General features: G+C 37.6%; 3 protein-coding genes across 5 annotated transcripts in view; all 3 read right to left on the reverse strand.

Annotated features, from left to right (window-relative positions):
• Positions 1-3,053, reverse strand: part of rorc (RAR-related orphan receptor C) — a 29,136-nt gene extending 26,083 nt beyond the window's left edge. Inside the window, exons 1-2 of one of the 2 annotated variants that reach the window (XM_042489253.1) lie at positions 2,917-3,053; positions 2,731-2,828 (exon numbers count right to left, since the gene is read on the reverse strand). In XM_042489253.1, coding sequence (XP_042345187.1) covers positions 2,731-2,782 — 52 coding nt within the window. In that variant the 5' untranslated portion in view covers positions 2,783-2,828; positions 2,917-3,053. Of the gene's footprint in view, positions 1-2,730; positions 2,833-2,916 lie in introns of both variants that reach the window. The other variant, XM_042489252.1, reaches the window with a different exon arrangement.
• A 143-nt stretch (positions 3,054-3,196) lies between these two features.
• On the reverse strand, positions 3,197-16,108 carry them4 (thioesterase superfamily member 4). 2 transcript variants are annotated; one of them, XM_042489256.1, is made up of 7 exons: positions 15,671-16,108; positions 14,359-14,521; positions 13,795-13,957; positions 12,213-12,323; positions 11,269-11,393; positions 11,049-11,136; positions 3,595-3,681 (listed from the first exon to the last, which is right to left on the reverse strand). In XM_042489256.1, exons 1-6 carry the CDS (start codon positions 15,797-15,799, stop codon positions 11,090-11,092), a joined length of 738 nt encoding a protein of 245 aa, XP_042345190.1. In that variant the 5' UTR covers positions 15,800-16,108; the 3' UTR covers positions 3,595-3,681; positions 11,049-11,089. The 2 variants fall into 2 exon arrangements, with proteins under 2 accessions (XP_042345189.1, XP_042345190.1); XM_042489255.1 differs by lacking the exon at positions 11,049-11,136 and having other exon boundaries at positions 3,197-3,681.
• Positions 16,109-16,977: 869 nt separating this feature from the next.
• si:dkey-87o1.2 (uncharacterized protein LOC796684 homolog) lies at positions 16,978-21,141 on the reverse strand. Its single transcript, XM_042490413.1, has 4 exons — positions 20,752-21,141; positions 19,793-19,847; positions 18,162-18,279; positions 16,978-17,888 (listed from the first exon to the last, which is right to left on the reverse strand). The coding sequence occupies exons 1-4, from the start codon at positions 21,046-21,048 to the stop codon at positions 17,855-17,857; spliced, it is 504 nt and encodes a 167-aa protein (XP_042346347.1). The 5' UTR covers positions 21,049-21,141; the 3' UTR covers positions 16,978-17,854.
• Positions 21,142-22,139: the final 998 nt, after the last annotated feature.

Genomic DNA, 22,139 nt, shown 5'->3' on the forward strand with positions numbered 1-22,139 from the left:
TAAGAAGAGCCATCTCAGCAGTATGAAAAAAACTCGACAACAGCACTGAAACTCCATTTTAACCAGATTGAAACACCATTACAGCACTTCCAGTATCCGATAAGTTCGCTGATGTTGTTCTTTTACAAAAATCTTTAACCCCTTATCCTTTATGTAAATTTAAGGTTGTTAAAATGATCCTTTTCCACTTTGACAGACATTATTCTATATCATGTTCTTCCAACAACAGCTGTCTTGTGCAACAGCAACATTTTAGGCAAATTTACCAACTTTCAGACATTCCTCATTTGTATATTTAGAAACTTTGGCATATTAATAAGGATTTAAAACAAAATTCTGCCGGTTTGAACAAATTAATTTGACCAAAGGAAGGCCTGTGGGGCCTAGCAACTGTGGTATAAAATAGAAACTATCACATACTTCTTTAAAGTGCAATTGAGTATATGACTGCATTTCAATTAAATGTAATGCACACCCTGGTGTCCAGTGAAGCGGGTGCTGGATTAAAGAAATATCTTGGCGCATAGAAACAGAAAGGCCACTCTCAGTTCATCAGAAGTCTGAGAAGGATAAAACACCACATTAAAATCCTTCTAATAGGTTTATGGATCTATTTGTTTCTACTCTGACTTTTTTTGTTAAAAAAATATTAAAATAATTAATCAATCAACTTATCATTGCAGAGCTAAATAAGATAAACACTAAGTGGCTGTTTTTGGTCTTTCTGTTAATTTCTTTTAATGTAAAAAGACATCACTCACTATAAACAAACAGAGGTGGCATGCAAGTAACCAAAACTGTCTACATGGCTTGCTATTGTTGGCCTTGGTAAACTGTCTGTTGTAGTAAAAATCTATGTGAGCTGTGATGGAATATTATTCAACTGTGATCCTGCTATGTTCACACAAGGACAGGGGTATAGATGCATTTCCACTGCTGCATAAAAAGACACTTTTCTTTCCTCTAAAGTTGATAAAATGAGCCATGAGTGACAATGTTGTTCATAAAGTCATGGTTGATGCAGCAGCAGTGCAGGAAAAATGTGCCGCCATGCCATGAGAGTAGTAGGAAAGGTGTACAGTGGGTTTCTGTGGCAGAGGGACAAGGTGTCTTATCTCCAGTGACTGCCAACAGTTTGATTTTAGCCTTGCAGATGCTCTGAATAGTAACGCATTGACCAAACCAGAAGCAAAAATAAGAACTAATCCCGGAGGATTACACCGGCTTACTGCCATTCTTACCCACTCACAGCACCTTAACCACACTCCAGAGAGAGGGATGAGGAGGGTTAACGGGGTAAAGATGGATGAGAGTGCAGGGAAAGAAGATAATAGTGACCGCTGTGACGGGGAAGACAGAAGCAGAGAGAAACAGCCTGTGCGGGAAAGGCGAGCAGAATGAGATAAAGAATGAGAAGGAGGAGATAGATGTGAATTAAGTGGGCAGAGCATGGCATGCTGGGAAATAGGACTTGTGTAAAGAGGGCTTTTTACACAGAGATCATGCACTAGAGTGTCGCTACAAAGTGCCTCTTCATGCATTTTTACACAGAATCAAATGACAGCGGCACCATACTGCTCCAGTGTGTGATTTTAGACAGCATGCCAGCATCGTGGAATCAAAAGAGGCATGACACAACACAACAGCATTTTGTGACATATAACATATGTGTCAGCAGTGTTTCATTAACAATACTAATGGCATATGATGTCAATAACAATCATTTATGGTCCCTGTAATACAGCAGCCGATCTCATCCTCTGTTTAGAGGGTAAGCACCTCCCTAATTTGATTATTTTACCAATTTGCAGACATTTTCAGATGCTGTTCTTCTTTAAGTTAGCTGCTAACTGCTAACAGCTACTTTTTAGATACTTCGCAGGGCCTCGCACACATAACACATCATCAAAATGTCACACCCACTATCCCATCATCCCAGCTGTCCCATTTAAACAGACATAATTTTGCTGCTGTTATTACTCCCAATGCCGCCTGAAAGACAAGTCAACTCTGCCCCCACATTCTGCGGTTGTACCCTTTATACATATAAGAGAGGCAGCCTAAAATTCTATATGTGTATGTAGTGACTAAAGAGAGGCACAAAATAACATGACAGAATGTAAATATAAGACAAAAAATCTGCAATAATCAAGTTGCATGAGCATAGATTTTTGGAGGGGATGAAGAGGACTCCGCCCCTTTAACACCCACTCTAACTTTCACAATTATATCATTCAAATTGCAGAGGTATTTCAGGAAATTCCCTTTTTTACTTTTTTTTAAAATTAATTAATGCATTTTTTTAGATATTTCTTTTTAACCTTTTTAAAATTTTACTAACTTCTTGTTAATTTTTGGGTTATGTTTTCTTTTGTTGCTCATTGCCTTCCTTTCGTGTTTTTAAAGAAATCAGGCCAGTTTTCTCAAGTTTCAAAGGGTAATATGCAGAACGTGCAGCTGTCTCCCCCCAATAAAAAAACAGCAGAGGACTTTTATATTAACGAATTTAAAGACATTTTCACCATAAACTGGTAGAGAAAAGGCAAACATTTTTGCAAAAAATAAAAATCACCAAATTCTGGATAATTAAGTCAGTAATGCTCAAAATCTTTGTGAACCCAAACGCCCCCAAATTGAAACCTACACCCTTGCACACCACTCGCAGAGGCGTTACAGTTCACATAGGTCATACATGTTGCAGTGCAGAACCTCAGTGATGGATCCTCTTACCTCTTTTGATGGGGTTGTCAGCGGGGGTCACGTCGGGCTCCTCATATTCCATAACTCTCCTGTCAAAACACTGGGCGGCCCTACACACTCACACACCTCTCACTCACACACACACAAACCACAAGTCAGTCGGTTACAAACTCCACCTGCCGCCATTTGATTCGGACATGACAGAGCTCATACTACCTGTTGGTTTCTCTAGCGCCCGGGCCGGCGCAAGCACTTGAAAACATGCACTGCCATCTCGCCTCCTTCCTGTCCCTTACAGCGGCTCCCAACACTCGGTCGTCATCTTCTCTCGCCCCTCTCTGTCAGCCTCCCTTTGTTCGGCAGTACACCTCCTCTTGTGTGGTTGTTTTGAAATAATTTAATTCCCCCCGAGGCAGCGGCAGCAGAGAGTGCAGCTGGACCGGCCGGCCGCTCACAAGCCGTGCGCCCCGGTCTCCCCCCTCCCCTCCATGCGCTCTCTGTGCGCCCTGACCGTCCCAGGCTGGAGAGAGTTATGTCACCGGCTGTTACGTAATAGCAGCGGATCGGGTTTTGCTTTGTAGTGCTCAGTTGAGAAATATAATCCCATGTTGCTGCCACAAATTTCCGCCACACTAATCGAGAAAATACAATCCATACAGGAGACATTAAATTCTAGTGAAGGTTTGGCCTTTTACTTTACATTCACAGCTTAAAAAACTTCCATTAAATCCCTCATCATATAACTCTAATGGAGTTTTAATACACCTGCAGGGTTCTGCACATGCACTATATGCAGGGGGATTATTTTGACAGTAGTAGGATATGCAGTAGGCATCCTCAGTTTGTGTGAGATAGGAAAACAACAGCAGACACAAAGAAAACGATGAATAATCGATATGTCTTCTCGGTTTACATCATTGTGGTCAATGTTCCTCCAAGACATGGCACTCACACTGGATCCAAACACACATTCTGGGCAGCCTGTAAGAGGAGGAATATAACTGATTACATTTACTCCAGTACTTGTACAATATGCACAATGTTAAAGTAGTCTTACTTTATACTTCTACTTCACCGCATTTACTTCATTACATTCATCTGACAGCTGGAGACATTCTGCAAGCCTCTTTAAATATGATAAATTCCTACAAAACAAGATAGTTCAAATCTCTTCCACCTCAACACAAGGTACAAGGTAGATTTGCTAATGATTTTTAAAATAGTTTGAAAAATTAAATTACAATTTTTTCTTGATCCTGCTACATCTTTGGATTTTTGGAGTTGATGAAAATCACCAGCTACTATGAAAATTCCATCCTGTTGCTTGACCATGTTGCTCTTGTTAGTATGATACACTTCTGTAGTGCATTTTTTGGATTTGCATCAGAGTCTTGTGTCCGGTCGGCTCTGAAAAAGGTCTGCCCATTCACTGCAATAGCTTGATGCGGGATGCTAGGTGTTGACCATGTCTCTATGAAGATATGCGCAGAGCAGTTTCTGATTTCCCGTCGCTGAATGAGACTCAATCGCATCTCATTTGATTTATTCTTCTGCAACCGGACTTTTCATCCGGCGCTTTCGGCTTCTTTTCTCCCCTTTGGTCTGCCTGGCCATTCAGCATATGCCGTTGGGGGAGATCCTCTCACAGTCTGCTGCATTCAGTCCAAACTCCACACAACTTTTCCTGATGTTAATGAGTGCTTCTCTATCGTGGAAAAGTCATTCTTCAGCAGAAGGGGCCATGGAGTTGAAAAAAAATATATAGAAAAATACTGCAAAAAAAGGAGCAAGGATTTGAGGAGCTACTGGCTGCTGCATCTACATGCACCGTTGTCATAACAAACATGCAAATGCATGCAACACGCCACAACATTAAAATGCTGCTTACATGTTTACATGCATTAATGATGGTACAGTATGTATGACCAATTACATCTGATATTTTAAGTACATCTTGCTAGCAATATTGATATACTTCTATTTGAATAACATTTTGATTATGTATTTTTTAATCAAAAATCCATTGCATAGTGGTTTCCATGGCAGCTTGCAGAACTAAAACTGCCAAGTGTGTAGGAGTCACAAACCCTGCATCAAGGTGCAAATGGGGTGGTGGATAGGTCAAACAAACTCTGGACTTGCACCCCGAGAGCCCAATGTTCATGCACCGTATGAAACCGAAAGTCAGTTGAGTTATTTCAGTAAACAGGCACTGTGGTAAAATGGTTAATGGACCAGCACATGTGCTGCTGTGTGTGATTGCTACTTAGCAACCACACACCAATGAAACAGCCATCAGGGGCAGTTTGGCATTCAGTATCTTGGCCACGGACACTTTGACATGTTGACTGAAGGAGCCAGGGATCGAACCGCCAACCTACCAATTAGAGATTTTTCAGCTCTACCTTTGAGCCACAGCCACACTGGCATATGTATACATTATATTTGAAACAAACATGCTTATTTAAACCATGATGTTTTTTCCCAAACCTAATCACGTACTTTGTTGCCCTAACCCAAGGATGTAAACCTATAAACTCTTCCTGTAAAAGTTTTTTATCTACACACTACATTTGTCTTGCAGAGAGACTTTATGCATTTAACAAGCAGAGAATGTACATTCCTTGTGAAAATGGAAGTTTATTTTGAAAAGGCACAATGAATGCAACGCCAGGGCCACACTGCATGCATGAGGAACTTGTGATAGCTACCTTGCTGAACTGCTGCGGCTCATACGCTTGCGGTGGTCTACCTGCTGCTAAAACTAGCCTAATAATTTCCACAGTTAAAAGCAGATACTAATTTATGGAGCTGTACAAGCTACCACATTATCAACAACACGATCACGCTGATATTTCACAGTTAAAGCCTTATGTCAACATCTGAAGGGATTCTATCAACAGAAACATTGTCAGAAGTCTTATTTTGAAATAAAAAGGTTGATAAAACAGATGTATTTGTATTCCTTGTATCTGTCTGTGACAGACAAAGACATTGAGGTGATACAGTGTTTGTATGGCTATCAAAACACTTTTCATGGTCTATTTTTGCTGAAAACTGCACATTATGCTGTAAAATGGGTGAGACTCTAATTCTCTAGATATGAGCCACAGCTGAGCCTGAGCAGCACTGCTCACACAGGCAGTGTGTTTGCTCTAAATTGTTGACAAGGGTGCCGAAATTAAAAAAAACAACAGGTTCGGTGATGCACACGTGTTCCTCATGCAGGCAGTGTGGCTTGGACATGAGGAATATAAATTGACACTCTGACACAACGCATCCAAACTGACATAAGAGGGGTACCTACATATTTTGATGTGTAGGACCTCTATACATGTGTCTGTATCTGACAAAGTGAGAACATGAAACTATGATGGTCAACACAAATAAGCAAAATCGTGAAAGGCCCTATCTAGAGCAGGAGTTTGATTTGTCCATTATGAGCCATTGTAGAACAACATCCGTGGAAGATTTTAGATGCCTGTGCATCGCACACACATAACCTTTAAATCTAATGTTTATTTAACGTGGTATTTTACTTGAGTAAAGGAGCTAATACCTAAATGTTAAGTATTTTACTTGATTAGCATTCACAGTTCCCTTTATTTATTAGATTATTTTTGTCATATTACTAATTGGTAACCATTTCAACATTAAACAAGGCCCAATTTGTGAAAGAAAAGTTTTATTATGTTCAGGAGGCCGATTCCTATAACTGTTAACTGTCAAGTCACTTAACTTACCAACATAACTTACTTAAATTAGGCTTTCCAAGTGCAAGTTGCACATTAGGGCTAATATCTGCAGTAAAAATCAGTTCTGGAAGTGCTGCAGTGGACAGAGCTTGTTGCAGGTGGTTTAACTGAAAACTGCCCCCACTCTGCATCCCCACCCCCAGCCGCTTCCTCAAACCCAACTTGACCACATGACACTTCAGGGGAAAAGAAAAACTGCTGGTGTTCATTAGTCCTGCAACCACCTCTCGCTCACACACACACACACACACACACACACACACACACACACACACACACACTCACTAACAAGTTTTTAGAAACTCAGGCAGCATTTCCATCTACACTTAACTGAGGTTAAAGATGTGAGGGGCCCTCAGGAGACCACCAGGCCTGAACTGTGATGAGCCCATACACTCAGAAACCACACATCAGACCAAACTGTGTGAGAACTGAAGTTAAATGTGTGCAGGGTTTAGAGACTCCTAACCATTAATTCACTGCTGAACAAAAACTCACTGGCAGCGCGTCTGCCAATAAGCAATGCTTTGCTGTATTTCAAATGGATGAAACATTAATTTCAGTACTATTCTGTTAATCGGCCACTAACTTAAAAAAAACATACACGTCATACTAAGAAATGCCAATGAGTATTATATAAGCTGTATGTCAAATACATCGATAGATTTTATCAGATATAACTAACTGATGAAACAAGCAATGGCTGAAAACAACAGGAAACATTAACATGAAGCATTTTAAGCTCATTCTTCTACATTTTGCTTGAATCCAGCAGAATTAATTACAGTGTCTGATGCACATTAACATTAGATGTGTCTCTGTCTCTGATGTCTGACAGTTTGGGTGAAATTAAAAATAGGAGGGCTTTGCTCTTACTACCACATTGGGACTGTTTGGCTTGCTTTATGTTCTTCTTTTTTGATAATTTTGGCTGTGTTCATGCATATGGCATACATTTTGGAGACATTGTGTAATTTTGTTTAATCTTCGAATTTCCAGCTCAGCTCCTGCCACAGTCTAAAATACACTGTGCAAACAAAATTGTAACATTCAAACATTAAGTGCAAAATATGCACCACTGAAATCCATTTAACCTGCAGTTTGATCCAAGAGACATCATGAAAACATGCATTGTATTATCTCTTTGTGTCATTCTTGGCTTTTGTTGGAATTTGTAATTTTTTTTTTTAATTTTCCACCTGATGACACAGTTTTTACCATATTTGGCATATGGAGGAAATACAGTACATGCTATTTCCAATAGGTGCACTGCCACAATCAATGTTGCTGTTATCCCAGCAACATGACATATCCTAGGCTGTGATAAAAATAATTGAAACAATTTTTGGTTTTTTTTTTCCTCTAAAATCATGATGACATCGTGACAAAAACCTGGAATTTAAAGGGTTTAAAATTCTTAAAATGTAAGAATATTTTATATGTATGATTAGGATTGATATTGGTTAAAAATTCATGGAAGTAGAAAATAATATTAAGGTACGTTTTTTATGAAGTTTGATTTTGAAAAGTGCATTTTATGCGCAGAGTGATATGAGTGTGTGTAATACTGAAGCAGGCACTAAGGGTCAAAGCCTTGTTGTTGCTGACCTGGTGGGTTGGAGACAAAATGCAGTTATGAAATGGTCAAATAACCCAAAACCCAATTCCCTCTTACAGAAAATTTAAACTCATATATTTTCTGCCAGCGGGCTGTGCTAAATCACTGGACTCTTTTTCAGGTTCCCAAAGATTAACTGGAAAAGAGAACCGAGGCCGGCTGCGCTGAGATGACAGATAATTGAGTTAGTATTTTTGTTACTTCACGCTGTTTTCTCGAACAAAGTAATAACTTTGGCTGGGATGGTGATACAGCGTTTACAGCCACTGTACAATAGCGCATGTTTCTTATTGATAAAACTAGTGTTATTCTTTTAATATAGTTTTTTTCCCCTGTGTTCTAGTCAGACAGTGAAGTAACTTGTTTATGATGCTTTTACTTTTTTAAACAGAGCCATATCTAAAGCGCCCACCTGCACGTGCCGGGCAAGTACAGAGAATATTTTGGGGTTGAGCCTCTGGAGGTTGGGCTCTGCATGTAGACACTGACTGCTATAATGGCTGTGCAAGAAAAACTACAGACATGTACTGCTTCCAGTGACTACGTTTAGCTTCAACACTGATTGGATATCCACATAAAATGTGGCAAATTTCTCCTTTAACATTACATTCACATTCAGTTGCTTCAAATTGCAATATATTTAAAAAAATCAAAGAATGCAATAAGTCAGAACCTTACGCGTATAACCCAAAATAGCACTCTAAATGCTTTACAATATTTTTTAGCAGCTGGTATTGTAGCAGTATTGTGGCATGTCTCTGTCATTTCTGACTATATAAAAAAAGTTCAAAGTCTCAGAGGGATTGAGACATGCCAGCCTGAACAAGAACAAGAACAAGAACAAGAACCGCCATCATGGTGATTTTGGGTTTGAAGCTCTCGTGTCTCCATTTTAAGTTATGAGATTCTTCTAGCACCCAAATCCACATCTCATATTCAAATGCAACCACATCCACCACATGGTGGGGTAACAGTCAGCAACCCACACCAGAAAATCTACATTAAAATGTGTCAGTAAGAAGCCCGAAACTCAACCTTGTTAGCTGAAAACAAGCAAACAAAATGTTGCAGCTAAGAGCAAGTTCAAAAATAAATATTAAATCCTCAATCCTTTATCAATCAATCATTTATTTCTCACATGTAATCATATGAGGTACAACTCCAGCGAAGTCTAATCCTGTCAGCTCCTTTCACCTGTGCATTTTGATCTCGTCATTTTTTGTTTCTTTTTACATTGCAGGTTGCTGCTTTATGTCAGTGTTTCCAGATGAGCTGCAGGGCTGTGTGTTTTTGGCATCCTGAATGTTTCTGGTATTCCGTGGTTTCTGATTATGGTATAATACGTACATTAATTACAGATAGACAAAAGGAGAACTGAAATTCTGCATCCATCTTTAGGAAGTTAAATGTCGTTTTTTTAAACTTTAATATCAACAGAACCAAAAACAGCATCAATCAACCTTATAATGCAGGTAACACCGCCTGTCAAGTCTAAACTATCCTATAAACATTATTAATGGTTCTACATGGGCATTCATCGATACATCTTACCACAAGTGCCTACACTGCAGCGGGCTGTGTATGATTATTTAGTACTTTAACTTTACAAAGTTGGCAGAATTTGTCCACACGCTATTTAACTCTATTTTCCTCTGAGACTTCTACTTTTTTTGGATTTGGAATCCAGCTTTGCCTGGCTCTGGAAAATGAATGCTAGCTGCAACTATTGAGGTTTGGTTAAATGTAGAGAGAAGGTACCAGGCCAGAGCGAATGCACATTTTGTAATTGACAAAATTTTAAAACATTTTTTTATTTGTCATATGTACACAAAAAAAACACAGTGATTTACACCAAACAATGAAATTCTTCATTGCCAGTCTCCCGTCACACAAAAAAAATAACAAAATTAGAATAAAAGTTAAAATAGTTAAAAACATTAAATAATCAGAAACAAAGAACTAAATTAAAAACCTGATTTTAAAAATAAGCTGTGCTATGTCTTGTGCAAATATTGCAGATCAATCAATGCACTATGCATTAACGTAATACTGACAGATTAATGCTTTTGGTTTATTGGCTACACATTTTTGTAAGGATCACGTTGAACCTACGACAATGATAAATGAGATTAAAATGTAAAACAAAAAACAACATCCATGCCATTTCTGTATTATGTTTTGTCAAAATCAAACGGAGCCACTGGAGAGAGCACATGGGGCCCTGGAGCCGCAGGTTGCCTAACTCTGGCCTATTTTTTGTACAAATTCTGACTTTCAACAAATATATTAATATCAGTATGTTAACTAAATCTTCTGAAATTTGCTGCATATGTGTTAGTTATATTAGCAGTTAAGCTATTAAGGTTTGATCAAGCAATTTATTTTGTTTTTAAATGCTTTAGGTATTTTAGCATGTTTTCTTTCTTTTCTTTTTGTTGTTGTAATAATCTATATTGATCCACTGTATGGACAATATTTAAATATTTATTATGTTCAGAGAAACGTGAATTTAGGTGCCAGGCTCAGAGTATTATTCACCAATGAGGCATATGATTTAACTTGTTAACAAATGAATAAACATGCGGGTTTGCTTTATTCACATAATACAAATAAATCGGGCTTTTATTCAGAAAAAACAGAATATTTATCATCAGCACATTTTGTTTAATAATCTCACTTCCAAAGACCCCTGTGTTGCATAAAACCATCAATACTGTATGATTATAAATAAATAACTGTCGATGTTTAGTTAAAAAAAATACTCTTTAGACCTCTACTGTTGATATGTCAGTGAAGTAGAAAATGTTTCAATTAAACTCTAATAATATAATAACATATTAGCCAGCAGCAATGTGTGAATATTAAGACATGATAAAAGGTCAACAATGTCATATTTAGAAACTGTATCTGTTAAATCACCTGGCAAGTACACACACTGGGAAAAAAAAAATACTCCAAACCAGTGACACACTCACACGCTCACTGTGGCCTCAGGTGGTAGGCTGGCGTGTTTGTGTCACGCTCCCGGTACTAGGTTGCTGGCATTGATTGACAGGAACAGTGCTGCACGCGAGGCATGAAAGAAAGCGGGACAGTGACGATACGGAAGGTCAAAGAGCAGAGATGTGACCGAGCACAAGCTTTCACATCAACACGTGTCATCAGACACATTGTGTGTATAAGAGTGTGCGTTACCTGTTGTTTCTGTGTGCACTTTGGAGCCATCGGTGCTGGTCACTTTACACGACATAAATGTTTTCCTTCCTTCCTTCTTATCCACAGAGGATTCGAGCAACACCGTGCTTCCCAGTGGGATGGGGCTACGGACAAAGACAGTTGTTTGTCAGGTCAAACGGACTATGGGTGATATTCATCAAGTACAAACAAAACATGCAACAAATGAGTATACACTGGCCAATTATTTGGGCCAATATTTGGCATTTTGCCGATTATCTGTATCAGCGTTTTATTTTGATGATCGCAGATAAAATTTATTAATGAAAAAGTGTGCGTTCTACACTCAACCAACTTCAGGAAAGGCAGTCTGCAATATATGCAAAGACAGTGTCAGCATGGCAGGAACTTTTACTTTACTCAGTTATTTTTTATTTAAATTTTCACTTAACTTTATAAAAAACGTTGCTATATGACATTGAAAGTTTCAGTTAACATTTGCTAAATGCATTTAAACAAAGGTCCGTGTTGGAGTTTGTTATACTCCGAATTCTAAATTTCGACAGAAATATTTTTGTTTTTATTAAGTTTTATTGGGTTCCAAATATCGATTAACGGTCTCATTAAGTACTTATAATCGGTATTGGCCCTGAAAAACCAATATCAGTCGACCCCTAACACAGACACACAGAACCTGACTGATCATTTCAAGTAACTACAGTCAGACTGAGATAAAATGATAAAGTTAACACCAGGGTTCAGAGTTGTAGTAGTTGTTATGGTCATAAGGGTCTTCAATAAACACAGAAAACAATTATCTACAATTTCAAACTAAGAAAAAACTTGCATTTCCAGAAAATTGTTTTACATTAAACATTCACTCTGCTGGACTGTGTATGACAACAAAAATTGATTTCAACAAAAAAATATCAGTTCCACATGTCTGAAAAATAAATTCTCTGTACCTGCGGTAGTTGATGTTCAGGTTGGCTGTCAAAACGGGTCCGAAGAGGAAGGCAGCTTGAGTCCCGATCAAAGTATCAACCATAGTGGCTATTGCCCCCCCATGGACGTGTCTGGAATCACACACACACACACACACACACACAAGCAACATCTACTGGAAGTGTAGTTTTGTAAAGTTTGAGAACTCAGTAGAAGCTCATTTTATGAGTTTTTGTTTTTCTCTTTGTTTGTTTTTGGCATTTTGCCTTTATAGGAAAGCTGGTATAATAGAGGGAGACAGAAAATGACGGGAGATAGAGAGAGAGGAGCGGGGACAGGAGATGCAACAAAGGTCGGTGATCAGCATTGAACCATGGATCTTTTGAGATATGCACATGCCTATTTGCCTTCCTAGAAGACCCCAAAAACTATAAAATGTGCAAATGTATTCAATATTACGGTGATGTTTTTAGTATGGAGCACAGTTGAGGTGGAACAGCAGACAGAAATCAAACTATTTTTTTCCAGTTTCAGAAGTTTAAATCAACGTGGAGACGTCTGAATGAGAAAACTGTTGATCTGGGTGTTAAAGGGTTAAATGTGCACAGACATTTATATAGAGCTGCAACGATTAATCGACTAGTAGTCAAATATTAAATGAATCACCAACTAATCTGATAATTGAATATTCAGTTTGAGTGATATTTTCAGAAAATAAGTGTTCCAGTGTGTAGGATTTAGGGGGATGAATTGGCAGATATGGAAAACAATAAACATGTTTTCTTTAGTGTATCATCACCTGAAAATAATAATCGTTTTGTTTTCTAGAATGAGCCGTTTATACGTATCTACATAGGGAGCGCTTCCTCGTCCAGGGAGTCTGTCACGTTGCACCGCTACGTTTCTACAGTAGCTCAAAGCCGACAAACCAAACACTGGCTCGAGATAGGGCCATTGGTGTTTTTGCACCAGCCACCGTAGTTAGCCCCTCTGTGACAACAGAACTGGAAAAATAATTATTTTTTAACAGGAAACGGCTTTATTCAGTCCAAATCACCAAGTTGGTTTGTTTTAGAGAGAGAGAGAGCTCTGCTGATAATTCAGGTGCTGTTAAAAACATCCTGAACATGTGCTGCTTAAGTTATCATAGAAAAAGGTGAGCACACATCAGCAGGTGTTGATCAGCAGCCCTTCTCTGATGTCAGGAGGAGACCTCTGCGGTTAATTTGGCTCCCTGCAATAAGCCTCCTGAACAATGATCACTTAAGGAATTCTAACACAGAGAAGTTTCAGCTGCTTAAATCTGCAATCCTCACCTGTAAATACCACAAAATCCTGCTAAATCTTACACACTGCTCCTTTACAAGTCATTATTTTCTGGTTTATTTACTCCTCTAAGACAGCAAACTGGATATCTTTGGGTTATGGTCAAAATAAGGCCATTTGATGAAATTATCCTGGACTTTGGGAAATACAGATCAACTTGTTTTTGCGAGACCAAACAACGGATCAATTAGTCATAAAAAGTAATGAACAGATTAATGGATGATGAAAATAATCATTTGTTGCAGCCTTGCATTCATGCAAAAACCATTATCTCACCCTGGTGCCCCTTCCAATAGTGGTCCAGCCTGGAAAATGCACACACCCTTCTGCTCCTTATTGTTAATAAACAGAACGTACTCAAATCCTTCCCCCTGGTCTTTGATGTTCCGGGTAAAAAAACAGGATTTCGACTGGACTGTTTTACTGCGATACATTCCACCTGATGAGAGAAACACACAAGTGAACTGTCAGCAGCTAACAGAACATCTCAGAAAAAAACAAAATAAATACAGGTACAGTTACAGTTTTTTATAATAATCTATTTATTATTGAAATGTTTATATGAGCACATTGGTGATAACTAGCTGCAGGAAAAAATTTATTTTTAAAAGAATAATTTGTTTTTAAATCTTTTTTATTTTTATTTTTTTTATTACATTGTTTTAGTTTTTATTTTATTTTTTATTTGTCCTGTGTATGTTTGTACATTGAAAATGTACTTTAAAAAGAAAGAAAGAAAGAAACATTATATATTGTCACATAAAGTTGGCTTGCTTTTGTCAAAATACAACAGAAACAAAAACAATGAAACAGCCAGAACGTCACAGTCTGCCTTTTTACCTGAAGGATATTTTTCGATTTGACTGTAGCTTGGCAGTCTCCGCCACGGCCCTCTCCTTTTCTGTCCTCCTTCTGTCTCCACTTCACACTGGCTGTTATAATGCTCGTACAATCGCATCATTTCTGAGCTCCAAGAGGAGTTAGGAAGGCTGAAGTCCTGGGGCTGGAGGAAAAGAGCAAGGTGGTGGTGAACAAGGAAATGCTTCACAGCTTTAGCCTAATACCATATCTGGGTCTGAGAGGATTTGGACAAAGTAAGCAGTGGGCTGTGATGAGACAGGGCATATCATAGGATTATGTAAAAAGTAGAAATTTGTCATGCATCATACCATTTCTACCATGGTCTCTATACCTAATATCAGGTAAAATATGACACAATTGAACAGCTCAGCCATAAATTCTTCCTTCACAAATTTACAAATGTTAGAAAATTATTGCAAGTGAATGTAGCTACACTGCTGAATCACTGTTACAGTAAATCTAACGTAAATCATGTTTTCTTAAATGTTTTTGTTTTTTTAAATGTTTTCATGTTTTCTGCAGTTTTTGAAATATTTTGTTTTGTGAAATGTTATTGCTCTGTGAAAAGTTGTTTTTTTTAATGTTGTGTTTTGTGAAACGCAAACAAGTTTTGTGAAAGGTTTCTATGTTTTTTTTAAGTGCCGTTACTGTGAAATGTTGTTTTTTTTGTTTAATGTTTTTGCGTTTTTTAAAATGTTTTTGTCTTCTGTGAAATGTAGCATTCTCCAGGATGCCTTTTGTAAAATGTTTCGTTGTGTGAAATGTTTTTGTTTTTTGCGAAATGGTTTTTGTGTGTTGTGAAATGTGTTTTGTGAAACGTTTTTGTGTTTTGGGAAATGTTATGTTTTCTGGACTGTTGTAGTGTTTTGTGAAATGTTGAAATTTGACCCTTGGGGTTAAAATTGTAATTGGTACCCAATATTACAATGTATATGTTGCCTAACTTGTATAGTTCCATTCATAAATTACAAAAAATAAATGACTCAACACTGGATTGATAATAATCCAATGAAAATACTTTTTAAATGGCTTAAAATTAACACGTTGACAAAGTATGAGTTTTTTTTCTGTTTTTTAACAATACTGAACAATACTTTAACAACACTATATTTTAAGATCCAGTTGATTGATGGTCCATGAATGCACCCGGGCTTTACATTGAACCTAACTAAACCTATCACTAAACTGAGAAACATCTGGAAAGTGAAGGAGGACAATGAGTTCACAGCACACACAAATGAAACCCCATTCAACACGAAACTGCCACTGTTTTTATCCTGATGTTACCTACCGCTGCGGCCCGAGCAGAGACGCTCCTGACCGAAGCTCTGCTCGGAGGGAGGCTGAGGTGAGTCTGTGCAGAAAAAAGGGAGCCGAGGCGCTGGAAGCTCTCACAGAGTCCACCGAGGCTTCTTGCCATTTGTACGCGGTTTAAAATGACGAGGATGGAGGAAAAAAGTGGGCGCAGAGACTGAATCAGACAGAGACACCTGTGTTTTGATGTCGATGGTGTAACGGTTAACAGGCAGCCGTTAAACTTTAGCTAGCTAACGTTAGCGAGCACAGTATCAAAGTACTATTGTTTTAGTAAAAACTGATAAACCTCATAAGCATATTATAGCACACAGGCCGTAAGTATATTTAATATATCCGTAGCTATCTCAAAATGTAAAAATACGCCTGGGCTCTGTTTTCCCGGCTACTTTCGTCAGATGAGCAGCATGGCGGCTGTAAACATCCGGCACGAGAACTTTGCTCCACTTATTACGTCATCTATCTATGCATCCATACATAAAGGCAGAGGCCGCTGATAGGTCCATATCATCACGTGGTTCAAGCCTTGTACTTTGATTGGCTGTTCATGTAACGCACTCATAACTTACGTTGCAATTACATATAAGGATTTTATTTATTTTTTATCTATTTATTGGATAGTAGGCCATTTATCAAGTTATGAAACCTCATGAAAGCTTAAAGCTTTTCTTGTGAGTTACAGAGAATTTAGATCTGTGGTTAAGTCACTCCAGGTTAGACCAGGTTCATTCAAGGTCATAAAAAAAAAATCTTGTTTTTATGGTACATTTACAGCATATATTAATCGTCCCAGAGCAAATTGATTTGATTTCGTTCTAAAATATGATCAGGAGGCAATGAGCACTAACAACCCATGTCCCTTAAAACTAGCAAAGATTTAGTAAATAAGCAAAAATGTTTTTAAAAAATTAAAGAAAATATCAATGTTTACATTTTTTGTCACACAATTTTGAATATAAAATTAAAACAATTAAAAATATAGTTTAGTAAAATATAATTCGTTTTATAATTAAAAAAAAAACAACACATCTTTAGGTTATTATCTTGTCACCTTTTACTATTTTCTTGTTATTTTGTGGGACACTCTTGCCTAGTTGGTCAGTGACTTTTTTGAAAACCCACATGGCAAATAGTCCATTCCTGATTCTGATTTATCAGGACTGAAAATTGCAGAGAGAAGGTCAATGTGATCCTTTGTTCTGCACTAGGGGGAGGTAGAGGAACATAACATTGAACTGTTAATTAATAATTTGGTTTCTCATAAATAGACCATATAGAGGTGTATACTCTGTGCACATTACATTTATTTTCCGGTTCAAGTATAAATAAAAAAAAAACTCTAAATCAGGAGAACACCAGAAAGCCCTATGAGTCAAGCAATATTTCATCATGTTAACATCAAAAACAACAGGGCAATTATTATAAAATGCTCATGTTTGTCAGTTAATATTAAATCAGAGGGGGCGGTTTCAATAAAATTACATTTTCTCACTCACATGTGACATGATGTGATACTTCCGTGAACCATATGCTTATTTTTTGACTCAGTGTGGTAGGATTTGATCAGCACATTCTTACACACACACACACACACACACACACACACACACACACACACACACACACACACACACACACACACACACACACACACACACACACACACACACACACACACACACACACAGACTTCAGAGATCAAACAGATGCCCTGCAAGCACGATTGTGGCTGCTGGTAGTCACTCAGGTTTCATCGGGGGCAGGGCGACACAAAGACAGGCAGGATGGTTCAGGTGTGTCACAATGTTGATTTACCAGTTTGAAAAAGGGGAAGGTGGCATCCACATAACAGTCAAGTTCATTTATATGTGCCGGCTGTTCTCACTAGTTTCTCTAAAAGTGTTTTACAGTTACAAAAAGGCATCTCAAGATCCAACCGACCAACCCAATCACAATACAAAATGATATGAAACTATGCAACAGATTTCGCTCCTTGTCTGTGCTATTTGTCCAACGAATGGATGTACAATTTTTTTTTTGACTTTCTCATGAGAAACAGTTGTATTCACTTCAGTAATATTTCAATAGCTATCCTCATTTGCAAGGCACGCCTCCTTTTTTTAACAGTTCACAGTCAATGTTTAGTGTTTCTGGGTGAACTTTATTTTGGAGCTTCAGGGATTCCACACAACTTCCTGCAAAATGAAAGAAAAGGCAAAACAATGTTAATTTTGCGTGCTAATGTAATATAGTTATGTCTCTAGTTTTACAGCCACAAATGAAAGGATACATAAATAAAACCTTTAACGCTCCAAAGGGGAATTAGCTTTGCACCAATCATCATAAGCATATAAAAAACATTAACATGGAAACGGGAAATTGACAAAGGACATGGCTTCTTTATGTGGTTCTGCTCTGTAATGGGACAGACTTATACTGTTGAAACGCTCTTATTCTGAGAATCTTACCGTGCTTCCTCCTTGGTTGTATCTGCAAAGGCACAGATAGCTTTGTCTCTGTCCAAAATCTGTTGTTTCAAGTTCTGAGTCTCCTCTTCGGCCCTCTTTTTAGCCGCTTCGTGATCATCTGAGGAAAAGGCAAAGTATAAACAAACTGTGAATTTCCATATTTATCACACAAGAATTGAAACGGGAGCTGCAGCTTTTGCTGAACTTAGATCAGTGAATGAAACAAAGGGACAGTGTGCCTGGAGCCACGCTGGCTGGTGCTGTCACATCTAGTTTCACTGGTTTGAACAGACGGTGCAACACTGACAGATCTCAGCAGCTCCGATCCATCCTCTGTCTTTTAAAAGGTCACAGAAAACCCGATTAAAGTGTGTAGACATGTGCCATAACTTGCCACATTCTCTCATCTGGATCAGTTTTTGATTAACCCTTTGAAACCTGAGCAAACTGGCTTGATTTCTCTCAGAAACAAGCGACGAAGGCAATGAGCAATTTAACAAGAAAGGGACCAAAAGCTACAGAAAATTACCTCACAATAAGCAATAAATAAATATATAAAAACAGGTAAATACATTTTTTTCTGTAACATAATTTTAAATATACAATAATTTTCTCAGGTGTCAGAGATTTAAATGCTAAGAAAGGTGTCTAAACATAGCAAAAGAGTGATGTTGATCCAGGTGTCAAAGGGTAATATTTAACTAGTTAGCACTATTAGCCATGACTTCAGAGGCTTCAGCCCCAAATGTTTTATCAATAGCCTCAGATCTAAATATATAAGTTATATAGGTGTCAAAGGGTAATATTTAACTAGTTAGCACTATTAGCCATGACTTCAGGGGGTTCAGCCCCAAGTGATATTATTCATTAGGTCTAATCTTATTTTTTAAATGTATATTATTATTATTATATTATTATAATTATACAAATGAGGATCCCTAGATGTAATAATTTGTCATTCCGTTTAGTTACATTCCACCACTTTTACAAAAAATGGATACATTTAACTATTTTTCAACTCTAGTCAATGCATTTTTAATGATAGCAGTTTATTGTTTTAATTCAATACTAAACATCTGAAAAGGACTCTAATTTGCTCAGATACTTTGTGGTGCATTTCACTCTATAAATATAATGGTACACTTTTTGTACATTTTGTATTTCAGCTTAGTCTTGAAATTTTGATCAGTTATAAAATCTTGTTTTTATCTTCCTCTTTTCACGAAAGATTATTGATATTTATAGGTGCAGGCATCTTTATAAGCCATTTTTCGCCTCTAACCTCACACGCTGTAGCGTCGCACTGTGTTTCAACTTCTTAATTCTCTTTTCTAAATCTCTTTTCTAAACCTAATAACTACTAGTATTTTATAACATAAAAATCTATAACTATTTTTATTTTATTTTATTTTTATTTTTATTACAGCAGTGAATAAGGTGACAGAGTGCATAAAAAAGCATAGAACTTGTTCTTCAAGAAGAATTTCCTAAAGAACGATCCATTCAGATCCCCCTACAGAGGTCCGGGCTTGGCACACAGTGTCCTTGAATCCTGGAGACACCCCTGGTCGTATCTGTCTGAGCCAAAGCTGGTATCATCAGACCAGAGCTGAAACAAAAATCTGTCTCACCTTTGACTTTATTGATGGCGTCTCCCTTCTCTTTCATCATCTTCTCAGCACCTTCCTAACAGAGGCACAGGTGGAAGTATTTATAAGCAGTTATTATGGTAGATTAATGCAGAAAAAAAGTTACAATGTACTGTAGAAATTAACTATTTGTGTTAACTTTTAAAAAAGTTAGTGTGCAGTTTGCCTCAAAATGTTAAGTTGACTTAATTTGAGAAGTCAAGTTGAAGCAATTTTGTAATGATTCAACTCATCTTCTCAAATTCAGTCAACTTAAAATGTAAGGCCTATACACTAACTTTTTGAAGTTAAAACAAATAAGTTAATTTTTATAGTGTAAATAAAAATCAAATATTTAGATGTAACAGAAAACTGGCAACTTTACACACAGTATTAAAATAGCAGGCACATCCTGAAGAGTGTATGCATATCAAACAGTAGTGGAATATAACCAAGTAAATTTATTTAAGTACTAAAATATGAATTTGAGGTATTTGTACTTTACTTGAATATTTTATTTAATGTCACTTTTCACTGTGACTCCACTACATTTCTGAGGGAAATATTGTACCTTTTGTTTCACTACATTTATCTTACTTTGCAAATCAAGATATTTGCATAACAAACATAAGAAGAGATTATAAAATATGATGTTTTGTACCAAACAGTTTCTAAAAGTACATCTGTAACAATAAGTTGATTGTTGATGAATAATTTTGAGTTTTCTAAGGTGTTTTTTTTTTTAAATGTTTTTTCTTTCTTTCTTTTTTTTGCATTGATTACTTATACTTGAAGTACATTTCCTGCTCATACTTACTTACTACTACTTAAGTAGCCTACCATTTAGAGTATTTTCAGAGAGTGGTATTAGCGCTCATTAGTAAATGATCTAAATACTTTGTTCACCACTAATATTAAATAACACTTATTTTGGGTTTACGGTGTGTGAGTGTGTCTCTTACCTTTTCCGTGTAACAGGTCTTCAGAGTATTATCAAACTCTTGTGCTGACTTCTCGAGCTCTTCCTTCTTTTTCTTACGTTCATCGATGTTGCCGTTGGCGGTCCCCAGCGCCGTCTTCATCTCTTGGATTTTGATTTTCAGCTCAACGATGGACTTCTCCCTCTTTTTGACTTCCGCCGCGTTTTCCGCCATGCGAGATTTCATAGCACGCAGGGTCATCTCCTGCCGCACCGTCTGGAAAATCATAGCGACCATCACGGCCACACTCAGGAAGGTCAACGCCACCGCGAGCTTCATCCTGGTTCACAGGCGCACAAAAAAACGGAATCAACTAGGGGTCACTTGTTGCTCATCCCAGGTATCTCTGCAGCCGAGCCACCGGATCCTTCCCTCGGTGCGACTGTGTTTACTGCACCTGTAACCTGCTCCACCTGCTCAACAGGCTGGGCGTGACGAGCCACCTATTTCCTCGTGCAACTCTCGCCCTTTTCTTTGGAAGGCACGCGCTTGGGAAAAAAAGGTTGGATGGATTTGCATCATGATCACGTTGCTTCTGTTGAATACTCCAAAATCACATGGCACATATTGGCAGAATAGGCCTACTACTTTCACAGATGTGCAGACTGAGAATCTTAATTTTTGTAGACAAATGGTTTATTTTTATTATGTTTTTTAATGGTTTATTTTCTTTTTTTAACAGTGGGTTACTGCCATGGGCGGCTCAAGAGACAATGGGTACAGACATGCAGAAGGCTCCACCACACAGACCTTGTGGTGGTTTTGTCAATTTGGTTGTTGTTTTTTTGTGCCATTTTGAGTTCATTTTGGGTTGTTTTTGTCATTCTTTTGTTCTCTATGATTGTTTTTTGCTCTTTTATTGTCATTTTATGTCTCCTTGCATCTCTAGGTGGACTTTTTGTGTTTTTTTGTGGTCATTTTCAATTCTTGCTAGTTGGTAGCCAACTAAGTGGCAATCTCTGAGGCTGAGAAATGTCAATGCAGAAGTGCCAGAAACTGCAGTTCTTCTAATAGCTGCTTGAGGCCTGTTAAAATGCCCAACTTTACAACAAAAATAACCATGTGACAGCCTGGTCCAAAAACAGCTGTGGTCTCTATAACCAATTTAAATATTCACAACAACCGTAGGATGGGAGATTTGTTCACCTGTTCACATTTTATTAAGACATTAATTTAGGTAGGAATATATTGGGTTTTTAAAAAAAATTTTTTTTACTTTTTCGAGCTTATTAACATTAGGCAAGGGACTACCAATACAAACAACCTCCCCTGCTAACTTGGGTGCATTTACATTTGCTTAAATGTGGATTAATGTGCATTGTCCCTTCTTAAATTAATAAATTACATTAAAAATACATTCAAATTATATT

Source organism: Plectropomus leopardus, chromosome 7 (assembly GCF_008729295.1).
Source record: "Plectropomus leopardus isolate mb chromosome 7, YSFRI_Pleo_2.0, whole genome shotgun sequence".
Classification (NCBI taxonomy): Eukaryota; Metazoa; Chordata; class Actinopteri; order Perciformes; family Serranidae; genus Plectropomus; species Plectropomus leopardus.